Consider the following 17,429-nt stretch of genomic DNA (forward strand, 5'->3'; position numbering starts at 1 on the left):
ATTCTTTCCAAGAACCAGCTCCTAGTTCAGTTGATTTGTTCTACTGGGGGTTTTTTTGGTTTTTTGGGGTTTTTTTGTGGGTTTTCTTGGTTTCTATTTCTTTGATTTCTGCTCTGATCTTTATGATTTCTCTTCTCCTGCTGGGTTTAGGCTTTCTTTGCTGTTCTTTCTCCAGCTCCTTTAGGTGTAGGGTTAGGTTGTGTATTTGAGACCTTTCTTGTTTCTTGAGAAAGGTTTGTATCGCTGTATATTTTCCTCTCAGGACTGCCTTTGCCGTGTCCCACAGATTTTGAACAATTGTGTTTTCATTATCATTTGTTTCCATAAATTTTTTCAATTTTTCTTTAATTTCCTGGTTGACCCATTCATTCTTTAGAAGGATGCTCTTTAGTTTACATGTATTTCGGTTCTTCCCAAATTTCCTCTTGTGATTGAGTTCTAGCTTCAGAGCAGTTGCAGTTAAAAATATGCAGGGAATGATCCCAAACTTTTGATACTGGTTGAGACCTGATTTATGATCCAGGATGTGATCTATTCTGTTGAATATTCCACGTGCACTAGAGAAGAATGCACATTCTGTTGTTTGGGGATGGAATGTTCTGAATATATCTGTGATGTCCATTTGGCCCAGTGTGTCATTTAACACCTTTATTTCTGTGGGAGATGAGTCAAAATGGCAGAGAAGTAGCAGGCTGAGATGACATCAGGTAGCAGGAGATCAGCTAGATAGCTTATCAAACCATTGCGAACACCTACAAATCCAAAAGGAGATTGAAGAGAAGAAGAGCAACAAATCTAGAAACAGAAAATCGACCACTTTCTGAAAGGTAGGACCAGCGGAGAAGTGAATCCAAAGCAACAAGAAGATAGACCAGAGGGGAGGGGTCAGCTCCCGGCAAGCGGCAGAACAACGGATCACAAAATCAGGACTTTAAAAAGTCGGCTCCACTGAGGAACATTGCTCCAGAAGCTAAACCGGAATGAAGCCCATGCGGGGTCACTGTGGCCCCATGTGCCACGGGGTCACAGAAGGTGGTGTCTGAGTGTCACAGAGCTCACAGTTATTAGAGCAGGGAAGCTGGCTACAGAGACAGAGCCGAGGAGTGAGCTCTCAGCTTGGGAGTTACCTTGAACCATAATCCATGACACGGACCAGTGCTCTGTGAGTGGGATCCCCACAAGATCCGCAGAGACGCCCCCTGGAAGAGCTCAGGGATCTGTGGGGTTCAGAGACTCCAGGTGGAGCTGTGTGCCAGAGACAGAGGTGCTTAGTCACAGGCTGGGTGAGCTCAGAGCACAGCCAGAGGCCAGGGAGATGGGAGTGATTGAGCACTTTTCTCTGATGGTGCACTGAAGATTGGGGCCCCAAGCTCTCAGCTCCTCCAGGCCAGAGATGGGGAGACTGCCATTTTCATTCCCATCCTCTGGAACTCTACAGAAAGCATTCAGGAAACAAAAGCGAACCCGAGCGGATTACTTAGCCTGGCCCCTGGTAAGAGCGGTGCAATTCCGCCTGGGGCAAAGACACTCAAGAATCACTACAACAGGCCCCTCCCCCAGAAGATCAACAAGAAATCCAGCCAAGATCAAGCTCACTTACCAAGGAGAACAGCGGAATTCCAGATGAGGAGAAAGCAAAGCATGGAATTCATGGCTTTCTCCCCATGATTCTTTAGTCTTGCAGTTACTTAACTTTTTTTATTTTTTTTCTTCTACTAAATTTTTTTAACTTTTATCCTTTCCTCTTTTAATGTCTTTTAATGAGTTTATCTTAACAATACCTTTCATTAAAAAAATAATAATCTTTTTTGAACCTTCATTATTATAGTCATATTTTATCCTTCATTGTATCTAACTTTATTTTTTGTATACACATAGGGTTTTTTCTTCTAAAAAATTTGGGGTACAACTTCTTCTAAAAGACCAAAATATACTCTAAATCTAGCTCCAGGCTTATTCTAGTCTCCAGCCCAAGCAAATTCTCTCCACTTTTTCTTTATTCTCCCAACAAACATACTTTATCAACTCCTTTTTTAGAAATTTAAAAAAAAAAATTTTCATCTTTATATGAATATTCCATCCCTTCATTGTGTTTACCCTTATATATGTTTTTCATTCTTTAAACTTTGGGGAAGTAGTTTCTTCTAAGAGACCAAAATACTCCCAAAATTAAGTGGGTGACCCTGTTCTAGTCACCAGTCTAATATATATACTTTTTATTCTTTTTTCTTTTTTTATTTGTTTTCTTTTTTTAATTTTTTTTCTGAACTTCTTTTTATCCCCTTTCTCCCCACCCCTCCCCCCATGATTTGGGGTCTCTTCTGATTTGGTTAAAGCACATTTTCCTGGTGCCTTTGCCACCGTTTTAGTATTTTATTTGCTCCTTCATATATTCTTATCTGGACAAAATGACAAAGCCGAAAAACTCACCATAAAAAAAAGAACAAGAGGCAGTCCCAAAGGCTAGGGACATAATCAATATGGACATTGGTAATATGTCAGATCTAGAGTTCAGAATGATGATACTCAAGGTTCTATCCGGACTCGTAAAAGGCATGGAAGATAATAGAGAAACCCTGTCTGGAAGAATAAAAGCCCTTTTGGGAGAAATAAAAGACCTAAAATCTAACCAAGTTGAAATCAAAAAAGCTATTAATGAGGTACAATAAAAAAAAATGGAAGCTCTACTGCTAGGATAAATGAGGCAGAAGAAAGAATTAGTGATATAGAAGACCAAATGGCAGAGAATAAAGAAGCTGAGCAAAAGAGAGACAAACAAATACTGGACCACAAGGGGAGAATTCAAGAGATAAGTGATACCATAAGATGAAACAACATTAGAATAATTGGGGTTCCAGAAGAAGAAGAAAGAGAGAGAGGAACAGTAGATATATTGGAGAGAATTATTGTAGAGAATTTCCCTAATATGGCAAAGGGAACAAGCATCAAAATCCAGGAGGTGCAGAGAACCCCCTCTTAAAATCAGTAAGAATAGGTCCACACCCCATCACCTAATAGTAAAATTTACAACTCTTAGCGACAAAGAGAAAATCCTGAAAGCAGCTCGGGACAAGAAGTCTGTAACATACAATGGTAAAAATATTAGATTGGCAGCAGACTTATCCACAGAGATCTGGCAGGCCAGAAAGAACTGGCATGACATATTCAGAGCACTAAACGAGAAAAACATGCAGCCAAGAATACTATATCCAGCTAGGCTATCATTGAAAATAGAAAGAGAGATAAAAAGATTCCAGGACAAACAAAAACTGAAAGAATTTGTAAACACCAAGCCAGCCCCACAGGAAATATTGAAAGGGGTCCTCTAAGCAAAGAGAGAGCCTAAAAGTAGTAGATCAGAAAGGAACAGAGACAATACACAGTGACAGTCACCTTACAGACAGTACAATGGCACTAAATTCATATCTCTCAATAGTAACCCTGAATGTAAATGGGCTAAATGCCCCAATCAAAACACAAAGTATCATAATGGATAAAAAAAAATCCATCAGTATGCTGTCTAAAGAAACTCATTTTAGACCCAAAGACACCTCCAGATTTAAAGTGAGGGGGTGGAAAAAAAAACTTACCATCTAATAGACAGCAAAAGAAAGCTGGGGTGGCAATGCTTATATCAGATCAATTAGATTTTAAGCCAAAGACTATATAATAAGAGATGAAGAAGGACACTATATCATACTCAAAGGGTTTGTCCAACAAGGAGATCTAACAGTTTTAAATATCTATGCCCCTAACATTGAAGCAGACAACTATATAAACCAATTAATAATAAAATCAAAGAAACACATTCACAATAATGCAATAATAGTGGGGGATTTTAACACTCCCCTCACTGAAATGGACAGATAATCCCAACAAAAGATCAATAAGGAAATAAATGTCTTTTTTAATAATTTTTTTATTTTTTTATGAACATATAATGTATTATTAGCCCCAGGGGTACAGGTCTGTGAATCGCCAGGTTTACACACTTCACAGCACTCACCATAGCACATACCCACCCCAATGTACATAACCCTACCACCCTCTCCCTACCCCCTCCCCCAGCCACCCTCAGTTTGTTTTGTGAGATTTAGAGTCTCTTATGGTTTGTCTCCCTCCCAATCCCATCTTGTTTCGTTTATTCTTCTCCTACCCCCCTAACCCCCCATGTTGTGTCTCCACTTCCTCATATCAAGGAGATCATATGATAGTTGTCTTTCTCCAATTGACTTATTTCGCTAAGCATAATACCCTCTAGTTCCATCCACATCATCACAAATGGCAAGACTTCATTTTTTGATGGCTGCATAGTATTTATACCACTTCTTTATCTATTCATCTGTTGATGGACATCTAGGCTCTTTCCATAGTTTGGCTATTGAGGACACTGTTGCTATAAACATTCAGGTGCATGTGCCCCTTCGGATCACTACATCTGTATCTTTAGGGTAAATACCCAGTAGTGCAATTGCTGGGTCATACGGTAGCTCTATTTTCAACTTTTTGAGGAACGCCCATGCTGTTTTCCACAGTGGTTGCACCAGCTTGCATTCCCACCAACAGTGTAGGAGGGTTCCGCTTTCTCCGCATCCTCACCAGCATCTGTCATTTCCTGACTTGTTAATTTTAGCCATTCTGACTGGTGTGAGGTGGTATCTCATTGTGGTTTTCATTTGTATGTCCCTGATGCCGAGTGATGTGGAACATTTTTTCATGTGTCTGTTGGCCATCTGGATGTCTTCTTTGCAGAAATGTCTGTTCATGTCCTCTGCCCATTTCTTGACTGGATTATTTGTTCTTTGGGGGTTCAGTTTGATAAGCTCTTTATAGATTTTGGATACTAGCCCTTTATCTGATATGTCATTTGCAAATATCTTCTCCCATTCTGTCAGTTGTCTTTTGGTTCTGTTAACTGTTTCCTTTGCTGTGCAAAAGCTTTTGATCTTGATGAAATCCCAATAGTTCATTTTTGCCCTTGCTTCCCTTGCCTTTGGCGACGTTCTTAGGAAGAAGTTGCTGCAGCTGAGGTCGAAGAGGTTGCTGCCTCTGTTCTCCTCAAGGGTTTTGATTGATTCTTTCTCACATTGAGGTCCTTCATCCATTTTGAGTCTATTTTCATGTGTGGTGTAAGGAAATGGTCCAGTTTCATTTGTCTAAATGTGGCTGTCCAATTTCCCCCACACCATTTGTTGAAGAGCCTGCCTTTTTTCCATTAGACATTCTTTCCTGCTTTGTTGAAGATTAGTTGACCATAGAGTTGAGCATCTATTTCTGGGCTCTCTATTCTGTTCCACTGATCTGTCTGTCTGTTTTTGTGCCAGTACCATACTGTCTTGATGATGACATCTTTGTAATAGAGCTGGAAGTCTGGAATAGTGATGCCAGCAACGTTGGCTTTCTTTTTCAATATTCCTTTGGCTATTCGAGGTCTTTTCTGGTTCCATACAAATTTTAGGATTATTTGTTCCATTTCTTTGAAACAAATGGATGGGATTTTGATAGGGATTGCATTAAATGTGTAGATTGCTTTGGGTAGCATAGGCATTTTCACAGTATTTGTTCTTCCAATCCAGGAGCATGGAACATTTTTCCATTTCTTTGTGTCTTCCTCCATTTCTTTCATGAGTACTTTATAGTTTTCTGAGCATAGATTCTTTGCCTCTTTGGTTAGGTTTATTCCTAGGTATCTTATGGTTTTGGGTGCAATTGTAAATGGGATTGACTCCTTAATTTCTCTTTCTTCTGTCCTGTTGTTTGTGTAAAGAAATGCAACTGATTTCTGTGCATTGATTTTATATCCTGACACTTTACTGAATTCCAATACAAGTTCTAGCAGATTTGGAGTGGAGTCTTTAGGTTTTCCATATATAGTATCATATTATCTGCAAAGAGTGATAGTTTGACTTCTTCTTTCAGGTTCATATTTTTGATCCATTATTTTCACATCTAAGCCTTGGGACCTTTTTATGTTTTTAATTAACATTTTTTGGACATATTGTACATTCAGAATGGGGTGAGAAAACTGAAAATTCTACAGCTTGAAGTCTTTTCATTCAGGCCTCTCCAGTGTCCAAAATGGTTTCCCTAGCCTTGCAAGACCACCAAGAGATCTGCTGTTTCCCCTGCAAAGCATTTACCCTGGACCCTATTTTTGAATACATATTGCTGTATAACATATCACTTCAAGTTTTAGTGGATAAAACAACTCTTTGACACTTGCAGTTCTAGGAGAAGACAGGGGATAGTTGGGTGGTTCCCACATGGGTCTTTCATTTAGTTGTAATCAGTGGTGAGTAGATTTGGAACCATGTGAAGGCTCATCAAAGCTGATGTCCAAGATGGCTTCTTCATCAGATGTCACCAAAACTAAGATGGTTGAATGGGGGGGGGGGTTGAGCAAATATTTCTCTCTATGCAGCCTCTCTGCAAGTATCTCTCTCCTCACTGTATAGCAACCTCAGGGTATTCAAACTCCTCACCTAACACCTGCGTTCCTCAAAGCATCTGTTCCAAAAAAGAAAATGGAAGCTACAAGTCTCCAAAGACCTAATTTCTGAAGTGTTACAACTTCACTTTTATCATATTTCATGGTCACAATCAAGTCATAAAGATAGTCAAGATTAAAGGAGAGAGGAAAGAAACTGTACCTTCTGATCTGGAAAGTAACAAAGAACTTGCAAGTATCTTTAATCCACCAGAGTCATGAATGTGAAAATGCCCTCAAGAGTTAGAGGCTCCTGGGTGGGTCAGTCAGTTAAGTGTCTGTCTTTGGCTCGGTCATGAATCCCTGCCCTATGGGGAGCCTGTTTCACCCTCTCCCTCTGCCTGATGCTCTGCCTGCTTGTGCTCGCTCTCTCTCTGTTAAATAAATAAAATCTTTTTTAAAAAAAGTTAAAGCAGATCTTTACAATTAGTTCATCCTCTCACAATTCTGCCCTTTGTATAATCTCAGCTCCTCCAGGCCTCATTGTTTCAGCCACAACCTGATGTTCTTAAGTTAGTAATTTTTTTACTTGGGTTTGGAATAATTACTCAGAAGAAATAGCCTATTAATTATCATTAAGACTTTGGAGGGCGCTTGGATGGCTCAGTCGTTAAGCTACTGCCTTTGGCTCAGGTCACAGTCCCAGGGTCCTGGAATCAAGCCCCATATTGGGCTCCCCACTCAGCGGACAGCCTGCTTCTCCCTCTCCCTCTGCCCACAGTTCTTCTTACTTGTGCTCTCTCTCTCTCTCTGTCAAAATATTAAAATAAAATCATTTTTTAAAAAAGATTACTTGGTTACATTTTTGTTTATGTAATGATTTTTTGTACATGTTTTAATAAGTTCAGATAAGAAGAGGCAAGGATGACTATTAGAACATTGTTCAAATTCACATGTTTATTGTGCAGCAGCATTAACAAAGCAGAGTTGAAGGGGACAGAGCTTATGTTTCCTAAAAATCAGTGTTCTTATCCTCTGGAAAAGATAAAATACTTTGAAAGAGGTAGTGTTGCAAAGAGGGGAAAGCAGTGACATGGATGGAATAGATTCAACACACAAGACTAATGACTAATGTATACCTGACAAGACTAAAAAGAGTTGACTGAAATATAGATTAAGAAGACACGGAAGTTCCAGAAAAGTAAGAAGGATCTATATGCCAGATAATCACATCAAAAAATGGGCAGAAGACATGAACAGACACTTCTCCAAAGAAGACATACAAATGGCCAACAGACACATGAAAAAATGTTCATCATCACTAGCCATCAGGGAGATTCAAATCAAAACCACGTTGAGATACCACCTTACAGCAGTTAGAATGGCCAAAATTAACAAGACAGTAAACAACAAGTGTTGGAAAGGATGTGGAGAAAGGGGAACCCTCTTACACTGTTGGTGGGAATGCAAGTTGGTGCAGCCACTTTGGAAAACAGTGTGGAGATTTCTTAAGAAGTTAAAAATAGAGCTTCCCTATGACCCTGCAATTGCACTATTGGGTATTTACCCAAAGATACAGATGTAGTGAAAAGAAGGGCCATCTGTACCCCGATGTTCATAGCAGCAATGCCCACAGTCACCATACCGTGGAAAGAGCCAAGATGCCCTTCAACAGACAAATGGATAAAGAAGATGTGGTCCATATATACTATGGAGTATTATGCCTCCATCAGAAAGGATGAATACCCAACTTTTGTAGAAACATGGATGGGACTGGAAGAAATCATGCTGAGTGAAATAAGTCAAGCAGAGAGAGTCAATTATCATATGGTTTCACTTACTTGTGGAGCATAAGGAATAACACGGAGGACATTGGGTGAAGGAGAGGAGAAGGGAGTTGGGGGAAATCAGAGAGGGAGATGAACCATGAGAGACTGCAGACTCTGAGAAACAAACAGGGTTTGGAGGGGAGGGGTTGGAGGGTTGGGAGAGTCTGGTGGTGGGTATTAAGGAGGGCACGTACTGCATGGAGCACTGGCTGGAACACTGAAAAGAAAAAAAAAAAAAAGGAAACAAGTGCTGTGAATTGGGAGACCCTGGAATATTTAAAAACAATGGCAATAGCAGTAATTTTCAAGAAAACACTCCATAGGCTGAGCTTCCCAGTAGTATATTTCAGTAGAGTTGAGAAAATTACCGCATCAAAACCTGATTATCATGTTACAGAAGGAAATGCATGTAACTTGGTTTGCTTGGCACTAGTAGAAACTGTCTGATCCTGACATATTTTGACATTGCTCCTCAGATCCAATTTCTGTGACTTTTATGTGAAGATTGGGCAGTGGTGTGAAGCCAATGATGAGAAACCATTCAGCAGTAACAACGTTCATCTTACTGGGTTTGACAGATGACCCACAGCTAGAGATTTTTATTTTTATCTTTCTGTTTATCTCATATATGTTAAGCATAATTGGGAATCTGACCATAATTTCTCTCATCTTGGTGGATTCTCATTTAAAAACAGCTATGTATTTTTTTCTTCAAAATTTCTCTTTCTTAGAAATCTCACTCACAACTGCTTGTGTCCCCCCATACCTGTACGTCATATCAAGTGGGGACAGAACCATCACCATTAAGGCTTGCTTCAGCCAAATCTTTTTTATTGTCCTCTTTGCAGCTACAGAATTTTTTCTCTTGGCTGTGATGTCTTACGACCGCGACGTGGCTATTTGCAAACCCCTGTATTACGTGACCATCATGGACAGCAGAGTTTGCAGGAATCTTCTCCTCTGTTGTTGGGTATCTGGCTTATTGATTATCCTTCCACCCCTTGGTTTGAGTCTCCATCTGGAATTCTGTAACTCTGTTATTGACCATTTTTATTGTGATGCTTCTCCATTATTGAAGAATTCATGTTCAGATACTTGGTCTATAGAGCAGCTGGTTATAGTCTGTGCTGTGTTGACCTTCATAATGACCCTTGTGTGTATAGTTCTGTCATACATATACATCGTTAGGACAATTCTAAGATTGCCCTCTGTCCAGCAGAGGAAAAAAGCCTTTTCCACCTGTTCTTCCCACATGATTGTGGTTTCCATCACGTATGGCAGCTGCATATTTATTTATGTCAAACCTTCAGCTAAGGATGAAGTGGCCATTAATAAGGCAGTTTCTCTACTTGCTGTATCTGTTGCCCCTTTGTTGAACCCTTTCATTTATACCCTGAGAAATAAACAAGTAAAGCAGTCTTTCCATAACATACTTAAAAGACTTGCATTTCTTTCACAGAAATATTAGATTTTCATATTGGGAGTTTAAATTAAAACAAGAAACAACTTACCCTATATCAATATGAAATCATATATTACAAACGGTATATCAATTCAGCTTATAGGTGGAAATTGAATTATGGGAGTTGTGCAGTTCTCAACTTTGAGGAATTTCAGTTCTCAATATAGAGGAACAATAAAGAAAATTTAGAAGAAAGTCTAAGGAGAAATTATGATGGGTCCAACATTATGCAGATAGATACTTTTTTTTTTAGTCTTATTTCAGTGTTCCAAGAGTCATTGTTTATGCATCACAGCCAGTGCTCCATGCAATACATGCCCTCCTTAATACCCACCACCAGACTCTCCCAACCCTCCAACCCCTCCCCTCCAAACCCTGTTTGTTTCTCAGAGTCTGCAGTCTCTCATGGTTCATCTCCCTCTCTGATTTCCCCCAACTCCCTTCTCCTCTCCTTCACCCAATGTCCTCCGTGTTATTCCTTATGCTCCACAAGTAAGTGAAACCATATGATAATTGACTCTCTCTGCTTGACTTATTTCACTCAGCATGATTTCTTCCAGTCCCATCCATGTTTCTACAAAAGTTGGGTATTCATCCTTTCTGATGGAGGCATAATACTCCATAGTATATATGGACCACATCTTCTTTATCCATTTGTCTGTTGAAGGGCATCTTGGCTCTTTCCACGGTATGGTGACTGTGGGCATTGCTGCTATGAACATCGGGGTACAGATGGCCCTTCTTTTCACTACATCTGTATCTTTGGGTAAATACCCAATAGTGCAATTGCAGGGTCATAGGGAAGCTCTATTTTTAACTTCTTAAGAAATCTCCACACTGTTTTCCAAAGTGGCTGCACCAACTTGCATTCCCACCAACAGTGTAAGAGGGTTCCCCTTTCTCCACATCCTTTCCAACACTTGTTGTTTACTGTCTTGTTAATTTTGGCCATTCTAACTGCTGTAAGGTGGTATCTCAACGTGGTTTTGATTTGAATCTCCCTGATGGCTAGTGATGATGAACATTTTTTCATGTGTCTGTTGGCCATTTGTATGTCTTCTTTGGAGAAGTGTCTGTTCATGTCTTCTGCCCATTTTTTGACGTGATTTTCTGTTTTGTGTGTGTTGAGTTTGTGGAGTTCTTTATAGATCTTCGATATCAGCCCTTTGTCTGTACTGTCATTTGCGAATATCTTCTCCCATTCCGTGGGTTGCCTCTTTGTTTTGTTGACTGCTTTCTTTGCTGTGCAGATGCTTTTGATCTTGGTGAAGTCCCAAAAGTTCATATTTAATTCGATTTTAATTCAATTTTTAAACCCATGCTTTGGTTGAGATTTACCCTATTAGGACAAGAGTTGAACAACTTTGAGCTATACTTTGATGGGTTGTAGGGTCTCTTTAATCCAAAACTTGTATTCAGAAGAACAGTATTCAGAAGCTAAATCCTAAAATCCCTTTGCTTCATGTTGTGGTAACTGATAAAATGTAAAATATATGGAAGATGTTGATTATGCCCTACCAAGATTTTCCAGATTGCTCCCCTAGTAAACTAGGCATTATTTAAAGGTCAAGTTAGATTTCTTCCAGAAAATAGTCCTTCATTGGCCCTTTCTCCAGACTTTTTCCAAGTGCCTCTGTAATTCCTTTATTTTCCTTAAATGTGCTCAGCAGAAAGGGCTTTGAGCAGAGAGGGCTATTATGCTAAAATAATATAATTTGAAAACCATGGGTAAAAAGTACAAAGAGCTGAAGGATACCAAGAAAATATTTTGCTTTCCCTCCTTCATGACAACTTAAGTGTGATACATGTATCAATAATGCAGAGGCATTAGTTGTATGGACCTTTGAACAGTATGGAATCAAGTCATATCTCTGTCATCTACTAGATGAGTGACCTTAGGCAAGTTGTTTAATCTGTCTACTCCCAGTTCCTAATATGAAGTGGAGTTAACAGTAATAGTACAGCCTAAGGTTATTGTGACGTTTAAATGAGTAATATCAACTCCCATCCTGTACAAATTTACTATGGTGCTTTGCCAGGTTACAGACATCGTGATAGAAAAGGGGACATTAACTTAAGTTTATGAGACAAATAGTTGACAAATAGAATATACGGTACTGAAAAATGGGGGATATAAAAAAATGGAATGCTTTCCAGTGGTAATTGAGACATATGGGATATAAATACATAGATAGACACTGGATAGATAAATGAGACAGAAATAGGCAGAGAGGAGAGGTCTGGAGAGTGATTAGAAAGTTGTTTCAGGGCCACCTGGGTGTCAGTCAGTTAAGTGTCCGGCTCTTGATTTTTGCTCAGGTCATGATCTCAAAATCATGAGATCAAGCCCCACCTTGGGCTCCATGATTAAGACTCTCTCTCCCTCTCCCTTCTGACTCCCCCCCACCCCAGCTCATGCACACTCTTCTATCAAAAAAAATAGGGGTGCCTGGATGACACAGTTGGTTAAGCCTCCCACTACTGGTTTTGACTCAGGTGCTGAGCTCTGGGTCATGAGATCAAACCCCATGCTGGGCTCTGCACTTAGACTGGAGTCTGCTTGGGACTTTCTCTGCCCTTCCCGCTCATTCTCTCTCTCTTTCGATCTCTCTTTCATAAGTAAATAAATAAATCTTTTTTAAAAAATAAAATTAGTTTCTGTGTATCAATCAAATCACTATACATATAATTGTACCAACTTAATAATGCATAAAATGGTCCTGCCCACATTTTTGATCTGGTGAAGGTTGGCTGCAAAACATCCCAGTACTTACCTTTAACATTCTTCATTGTTTCACCACAAAGCTATACTTCAAATGACCTTAGTGAGCCTCACATTTGAACAAAAACTTACTAACAGGATCAACTTAGTGTATTCCTAGCCCCTTGCACCCAAGAACATATACTCACCATATATGTACACATACAGTTTCTGAATTTATAAAAAATACCATTCTAATTTAAAATTCAGAAATATTTCTATGCTGGGAAACTGAAAGAAAGATAATAATTTTTTTAGAGAGCAAAGAGGAGTTAAGGAACATCTCTGGTTCTGCAGAAGTGGATGTTCTGATTTTCGGTGGACAAACAAGTTTTTACCCTTACAATCCTGTTTATTTCCTCCATCCACAACATACATGCTGAAAACTACTTTAAAAAGTCCTTGGAGGCCCTGATTCAAGTGCCTCTAATGAACTTAAAGTGTAATTTACTTTGCCAAAGAAAATCCTAAGAAAATCCTAAGCCAAGCACAATGGGAATAATGTCCTTAGAGAGAAAAGATGCAATAATAGCAACACAGTCCAAGCATAAAATAGTAAGATTCCACTGACAAATTAGAAATCTGTTCTTAATTATTTGTTTACACAATATGTGTACAATGCAGTGAGTAAAAAGATAGCCCTCTTATCTAAAATTACATATGTAATAAATATTTAATATAGAAAAATTCAAAGACAGGTATGAAAAGTGAAAAAATTCATAGAAACTGCAACATCCAGAAATAAACATTATTATCTTAGTGTTTGTTCTTCCAAATACTGCCATAGTAATATGCAAGTGATGTGAATACTATTACCAATTGTTTATAAAGGATACCACTCAGGAACAACCAAATGGAAGAGGTTCGTGGGGCAAGGTATGGGGAATGGGAAGACATGGAGTTTCTGTGCCCTCTCCTGACACACCACCCTCCCAGCACTTCAACATGTTCACCAACTCAGAGTCTTCCCAAATCTCCTTGTTCAGCTTTTTAATAGTGATTAATCGCTATCCTCCCCACCCATCCTGTCCTCCCCAGTGAACAGGGAATGGGGCTAAAGGTTTCAATCCTCTAGGCATGTGGTCTTTCTGACAATCAGCCACGTTCTGAGACTCTCTAGGGTCCCCACCCTCAGTCACCTCATTAGGATAAACTCAAGGTAAAAGACATTCCTTTTTTTTTAAGGATTGATTTTATTTATTTATTTATTTATTTATTTATAATTTGAGAGTGAGAGCATGAGCAGAGGGAGAGGGAGGAGCAGGCTCCCCACTAAGCAGGGAGCCCAACACGGGGCTGGATCCTGTGACCCCAAGATTGTAACCTGAGCCAAAGATAGATGCTTAACCAAAAGAGCCACCCAGATGCCCCAGCAAAAGACATTTCTATCAATCAGGAAATTCCAAGCGTTATAGGAGCTCTGTGACATCTTTCTTCTGGTCTCCTCTTTATTGGTTCCCTTTAAGACAGAATATCCAAAAACTCTGATTCAGCTTCAGTCTGAATTAGTGGGAGAATAGAAATGAGCAAATCCCACTAAAGCGATAAGGGACAGCAGAAGACTATTACTTAACAAGAAAAGCCCTGGAAATTTTGTTATTTCTGTGAAATGCAGGATAGGACTCGGTGGTGAATAATAGAAAATGCAAAAAAAAAAGTTTTTTAAGACTTTATTCATTTATTTGACAGGCAGAGATCACAAGAAGGCAGAGAGACAGGCAGGGAGAGGAGGAGAAGCAGGCTCCCTGCTGAGCAGAGAGCCGGATGCAGGGCTCCATCCCAGGACCCCGGGATCATGACCTGAGCTGAAGGCAGAGGCTTTAACCCACCGAGCCACCCAGGGGCCCCAAAAATGCAAAAAATTTTTATATTATTTTTTAATTATGTGGCCTTACAATCTTTATTCACCCATAAGAATATTTAGTACTGAAATCCCACTGTGACCATTAAGATAATCAAGTGAGGAAGTATGTTCCATGTCTATAGCTTCATTGGTTTTACTTCTCTGTGGCTGTGAAGCCTGAAGCTGATGCAGATGTGAACATTCAACCACTCTGAAGATTCCAGGTTGGTAACAGGGAAGGCAAGGGCATCCAGAGCATTCTGTAACTTTCCTTGATTCATGATTCCAACTGTGGAGTGCAAGCCATTAGTGGGTTACAGATTCAATTTAATGGGCTGCAACCAGCATTTGAAATAAAAGTGTCTTAAATAGAATAAAGTAAAAAATATCACATTGTAGCACACGTATTAAGAAGTGTTCTACAAAACTTTTATTTAGGTTAGATATATATGTATGCCAGAAAATAATATAAAATGTAGAATGCATTATGGTCAAAAATGCTTGAAAGCTACTGCCTTATAAATGTTTATAAGAAAAGAAAAAGTCTTTAATAAATCAATAAGGACACTCCCACATAATGTGACTTTTCAAGCACACGAGTTCACAAGTTAATAGAAACTTGAAATGCTCTACAAGTGCTTAAATATGGAGTCTCCTAGAAAACCTTGGAGCACAGTTTCATATACTTCCCCCATAAAATTTCTATACCCACATAAACAAAATGTTTTATACATGATTTAGTGGATTCATATACATGGTAAATCCAATATAGGAATTATTGGATCCCTAGTTAAGAACTTCTGTTTTAAATATTTTGACATAAAATATAAGTATGGGAAGGGATGGAAAAATAAAATAGGACTAAAACAGGGAGACAGACAAACCATAAGAGACTCTAAATTATAGAGAACAAACTGAAGGTTGCTGGAAGGGAGGTGGGGGGAATGGGGTAATTGGGTAATGGGCAATAAGGAGGGAACTTGAAGTAATGAGCCCTGGGTGTTAAAGGCAACAGACGAACAACTGAATACTACCCTGAAATTAATAATACACTATATATTAACTAACTTGAATTTAAATAAAACCAAAAAAAAGTCTTTGGAGAAAGGCAAAAGAAAGAAGAAAGAAGAAGAGGAAGGAGGAGGAGGAGAAGGGGAAGAAGGAGGAGAAGGAGGAGGAGAAGGAGGGGGAGGAAAAGAAGAGAAGAAGAAGGAGCAGGAGGAGAAAGAGAAGAAGAAGAAAGAAGAAGAAGGTGGAGGAGGAGGAGAAGGAGAAGAAATGGGCCATGGAGGAAGAGGGGAGCATAAAGAAATAAGGGAGGGCCTGCCCCAGGACCACTCCCACACAGGTATTACTCAGCCATCAGAAAGGATGAATACCCAACTGGAGGTAAGGTAAGACTGGAGGATATTGTGCTAAGTGAAATAAGTCAAGCAGAGAAAGTCAATTATCATATGGTTTCATTTATTTGTGGAACATAGGAATAGCATGGAGGACATTAGAAGGAAGGGAAAAATTAAGGGGGAATCAGAGGAAGAAATGAAACATGAGAGACTATGGACTCTGAGAAACAAACAAGGTTTTAGAGGGGAGGGGGATGGAGGGATGGGTAAGCCCAGTGATAGGTATTAAGAAAGGCACACATTGCGTGGAACACTGGGTGTTATACGCAAACAATGGATCATGGAACACTACATCAAAAACTAATGAAGCATTGCATGGGGCACTGGGTGTGGTGCATAAACAATGAATTCTGGAACACTGAAAAGAAATTTAAAAAATAAATAAATAAAATAAAAATAAATAAATAAAAATTTTTTTAAAATTAAAAAATAAATAAAAATTTTTTTAAAAACTAATGATGAGAATGCAAGTTGGTGCAGCCAACTTGGAGAACAGCGTGGAGATTCCTTAAGAAATTAAAAATAGAGCTTCCCTATGACCCTGCAATTGCACTACTGGGTATTTACCCTGAAGATACAGATGTAGTGAAAAGAAAGGTCATCTATACCTCAATGCTTATAGCAGCAATGGCCATGGTCACCAAACTGTGGAAAGAACCAAGATGCCCTTCAATGGATGAATGGTTAAGGAAGATGTGGTCCATATATACTATGGAGTATTATGCCTCCATCAGAAAGGATGAATACCCAACATTTGTATCAACATGGACTGGACTGGAAGAGATTATGCTGAGTGAAGTAAGTCAAGCAGAGAGAGTCAAGTATCATATGGTTTCACTTATTTGTGGAGCATAACAAATAACATGGAGGACATAGGGAGATGGAGAGGAGAAGGGAGTTGGGAGAAATTGGAAGGGGAGAGGAACCATGAGAGACTATGGACTCTGAAAAACAGTCTGAGGGTTTTGACGGGGCGGAGGGGTGGGAGGTTGGGGGAACCAGTTGGTGGGTATTATGGAGGGCACATATGGCATGGAGCACTGGGTGTGGCACATAAACAATGAATTCTGTTATGCTGAAAAGAAATTAATAAAAAAAACTAATGACATACTGTATGGTGACTAACATAACATAATTAAAAAAAAAAACTGGTTCTTTCTGGCATTAGGGGACTTATGGGAGTCAGACCAGAAAGAAAATGAGAGACTGCTATAATTACATGACAAATAAAAATAGAAAGAGCAGAAAGACTAAGAAAAACAGCAAATCTAAGAAACATTAGGCAGTCAGAGGAAGTAAGGTGATGAACAGGATCAATGGGAAGTAAAAAAAGTGAACACAGAGGGATAAAATCAGTAACTATTCTAGAAGAAGGCAGCTACTAGAGGCACTCCTTTATTCACTCATTCCACAAACTTTTTGAACATCACCTGCAAGGAAGAGACTTGCTTCATGTTGGCGCTGGGGAGAGTACCATGTGGGGAAATAAGAACACAAACTTTTCTATACAGGGCAGATGGAACTGGAAAGGATCCAACACCATTCAAACAGGCCACTGGTCTGGGTCAGGTCATCGGAAAAGTTCACAGTCTATCACTTTGGGTTCTCTTCACATTTCACCTGTTTCAGAGCACCTCTTCCTTTCTCACCTTTTATTACTATCACTTTTTCACCTTCAGACTCAAAATTTTTCAACAACGAAAA

General features: G+C 39.3%; 2 protein-coding genes across 2 annotated transcripts in view; both read left to right on the forward strand.

Moving 5' to 3' along the window:
- The window catches only part of LOC308347502 (olfactory receptor 6C4-like), a gene marked incomplete at both ends in the record, with an annotated part of 188,342 nt that overhangs the window by 146,164 nt on the left and 24,749 nt on the right, over nt 1-17,429 (forward strand). The window lies entirely within an intron of this gene.
- LOC308347507 (olfactory receptor 6C2-like) lies at nt 8,786-9,660 on the forward strand (the record flags this gene model as incomplete). The annotated part of the gene is given in 2 exon segments (XM_080810974.1): nt 8,786-9,605; nt 9,608-9,660. Coding segments are annotated over 2 exon segments (873 nt in total).

The sequence above is a fragment of the Martes martes genome (genome assembly GCF_963455335.1).
Source record: "Martes martes genome assembly, chromosome: 8".
Taxonomy (NCBI): Eukaryota; Metazoa; Chordata; class Mammalia; order Carnivora; family Mustelidae; genus Martes; species Martes martes.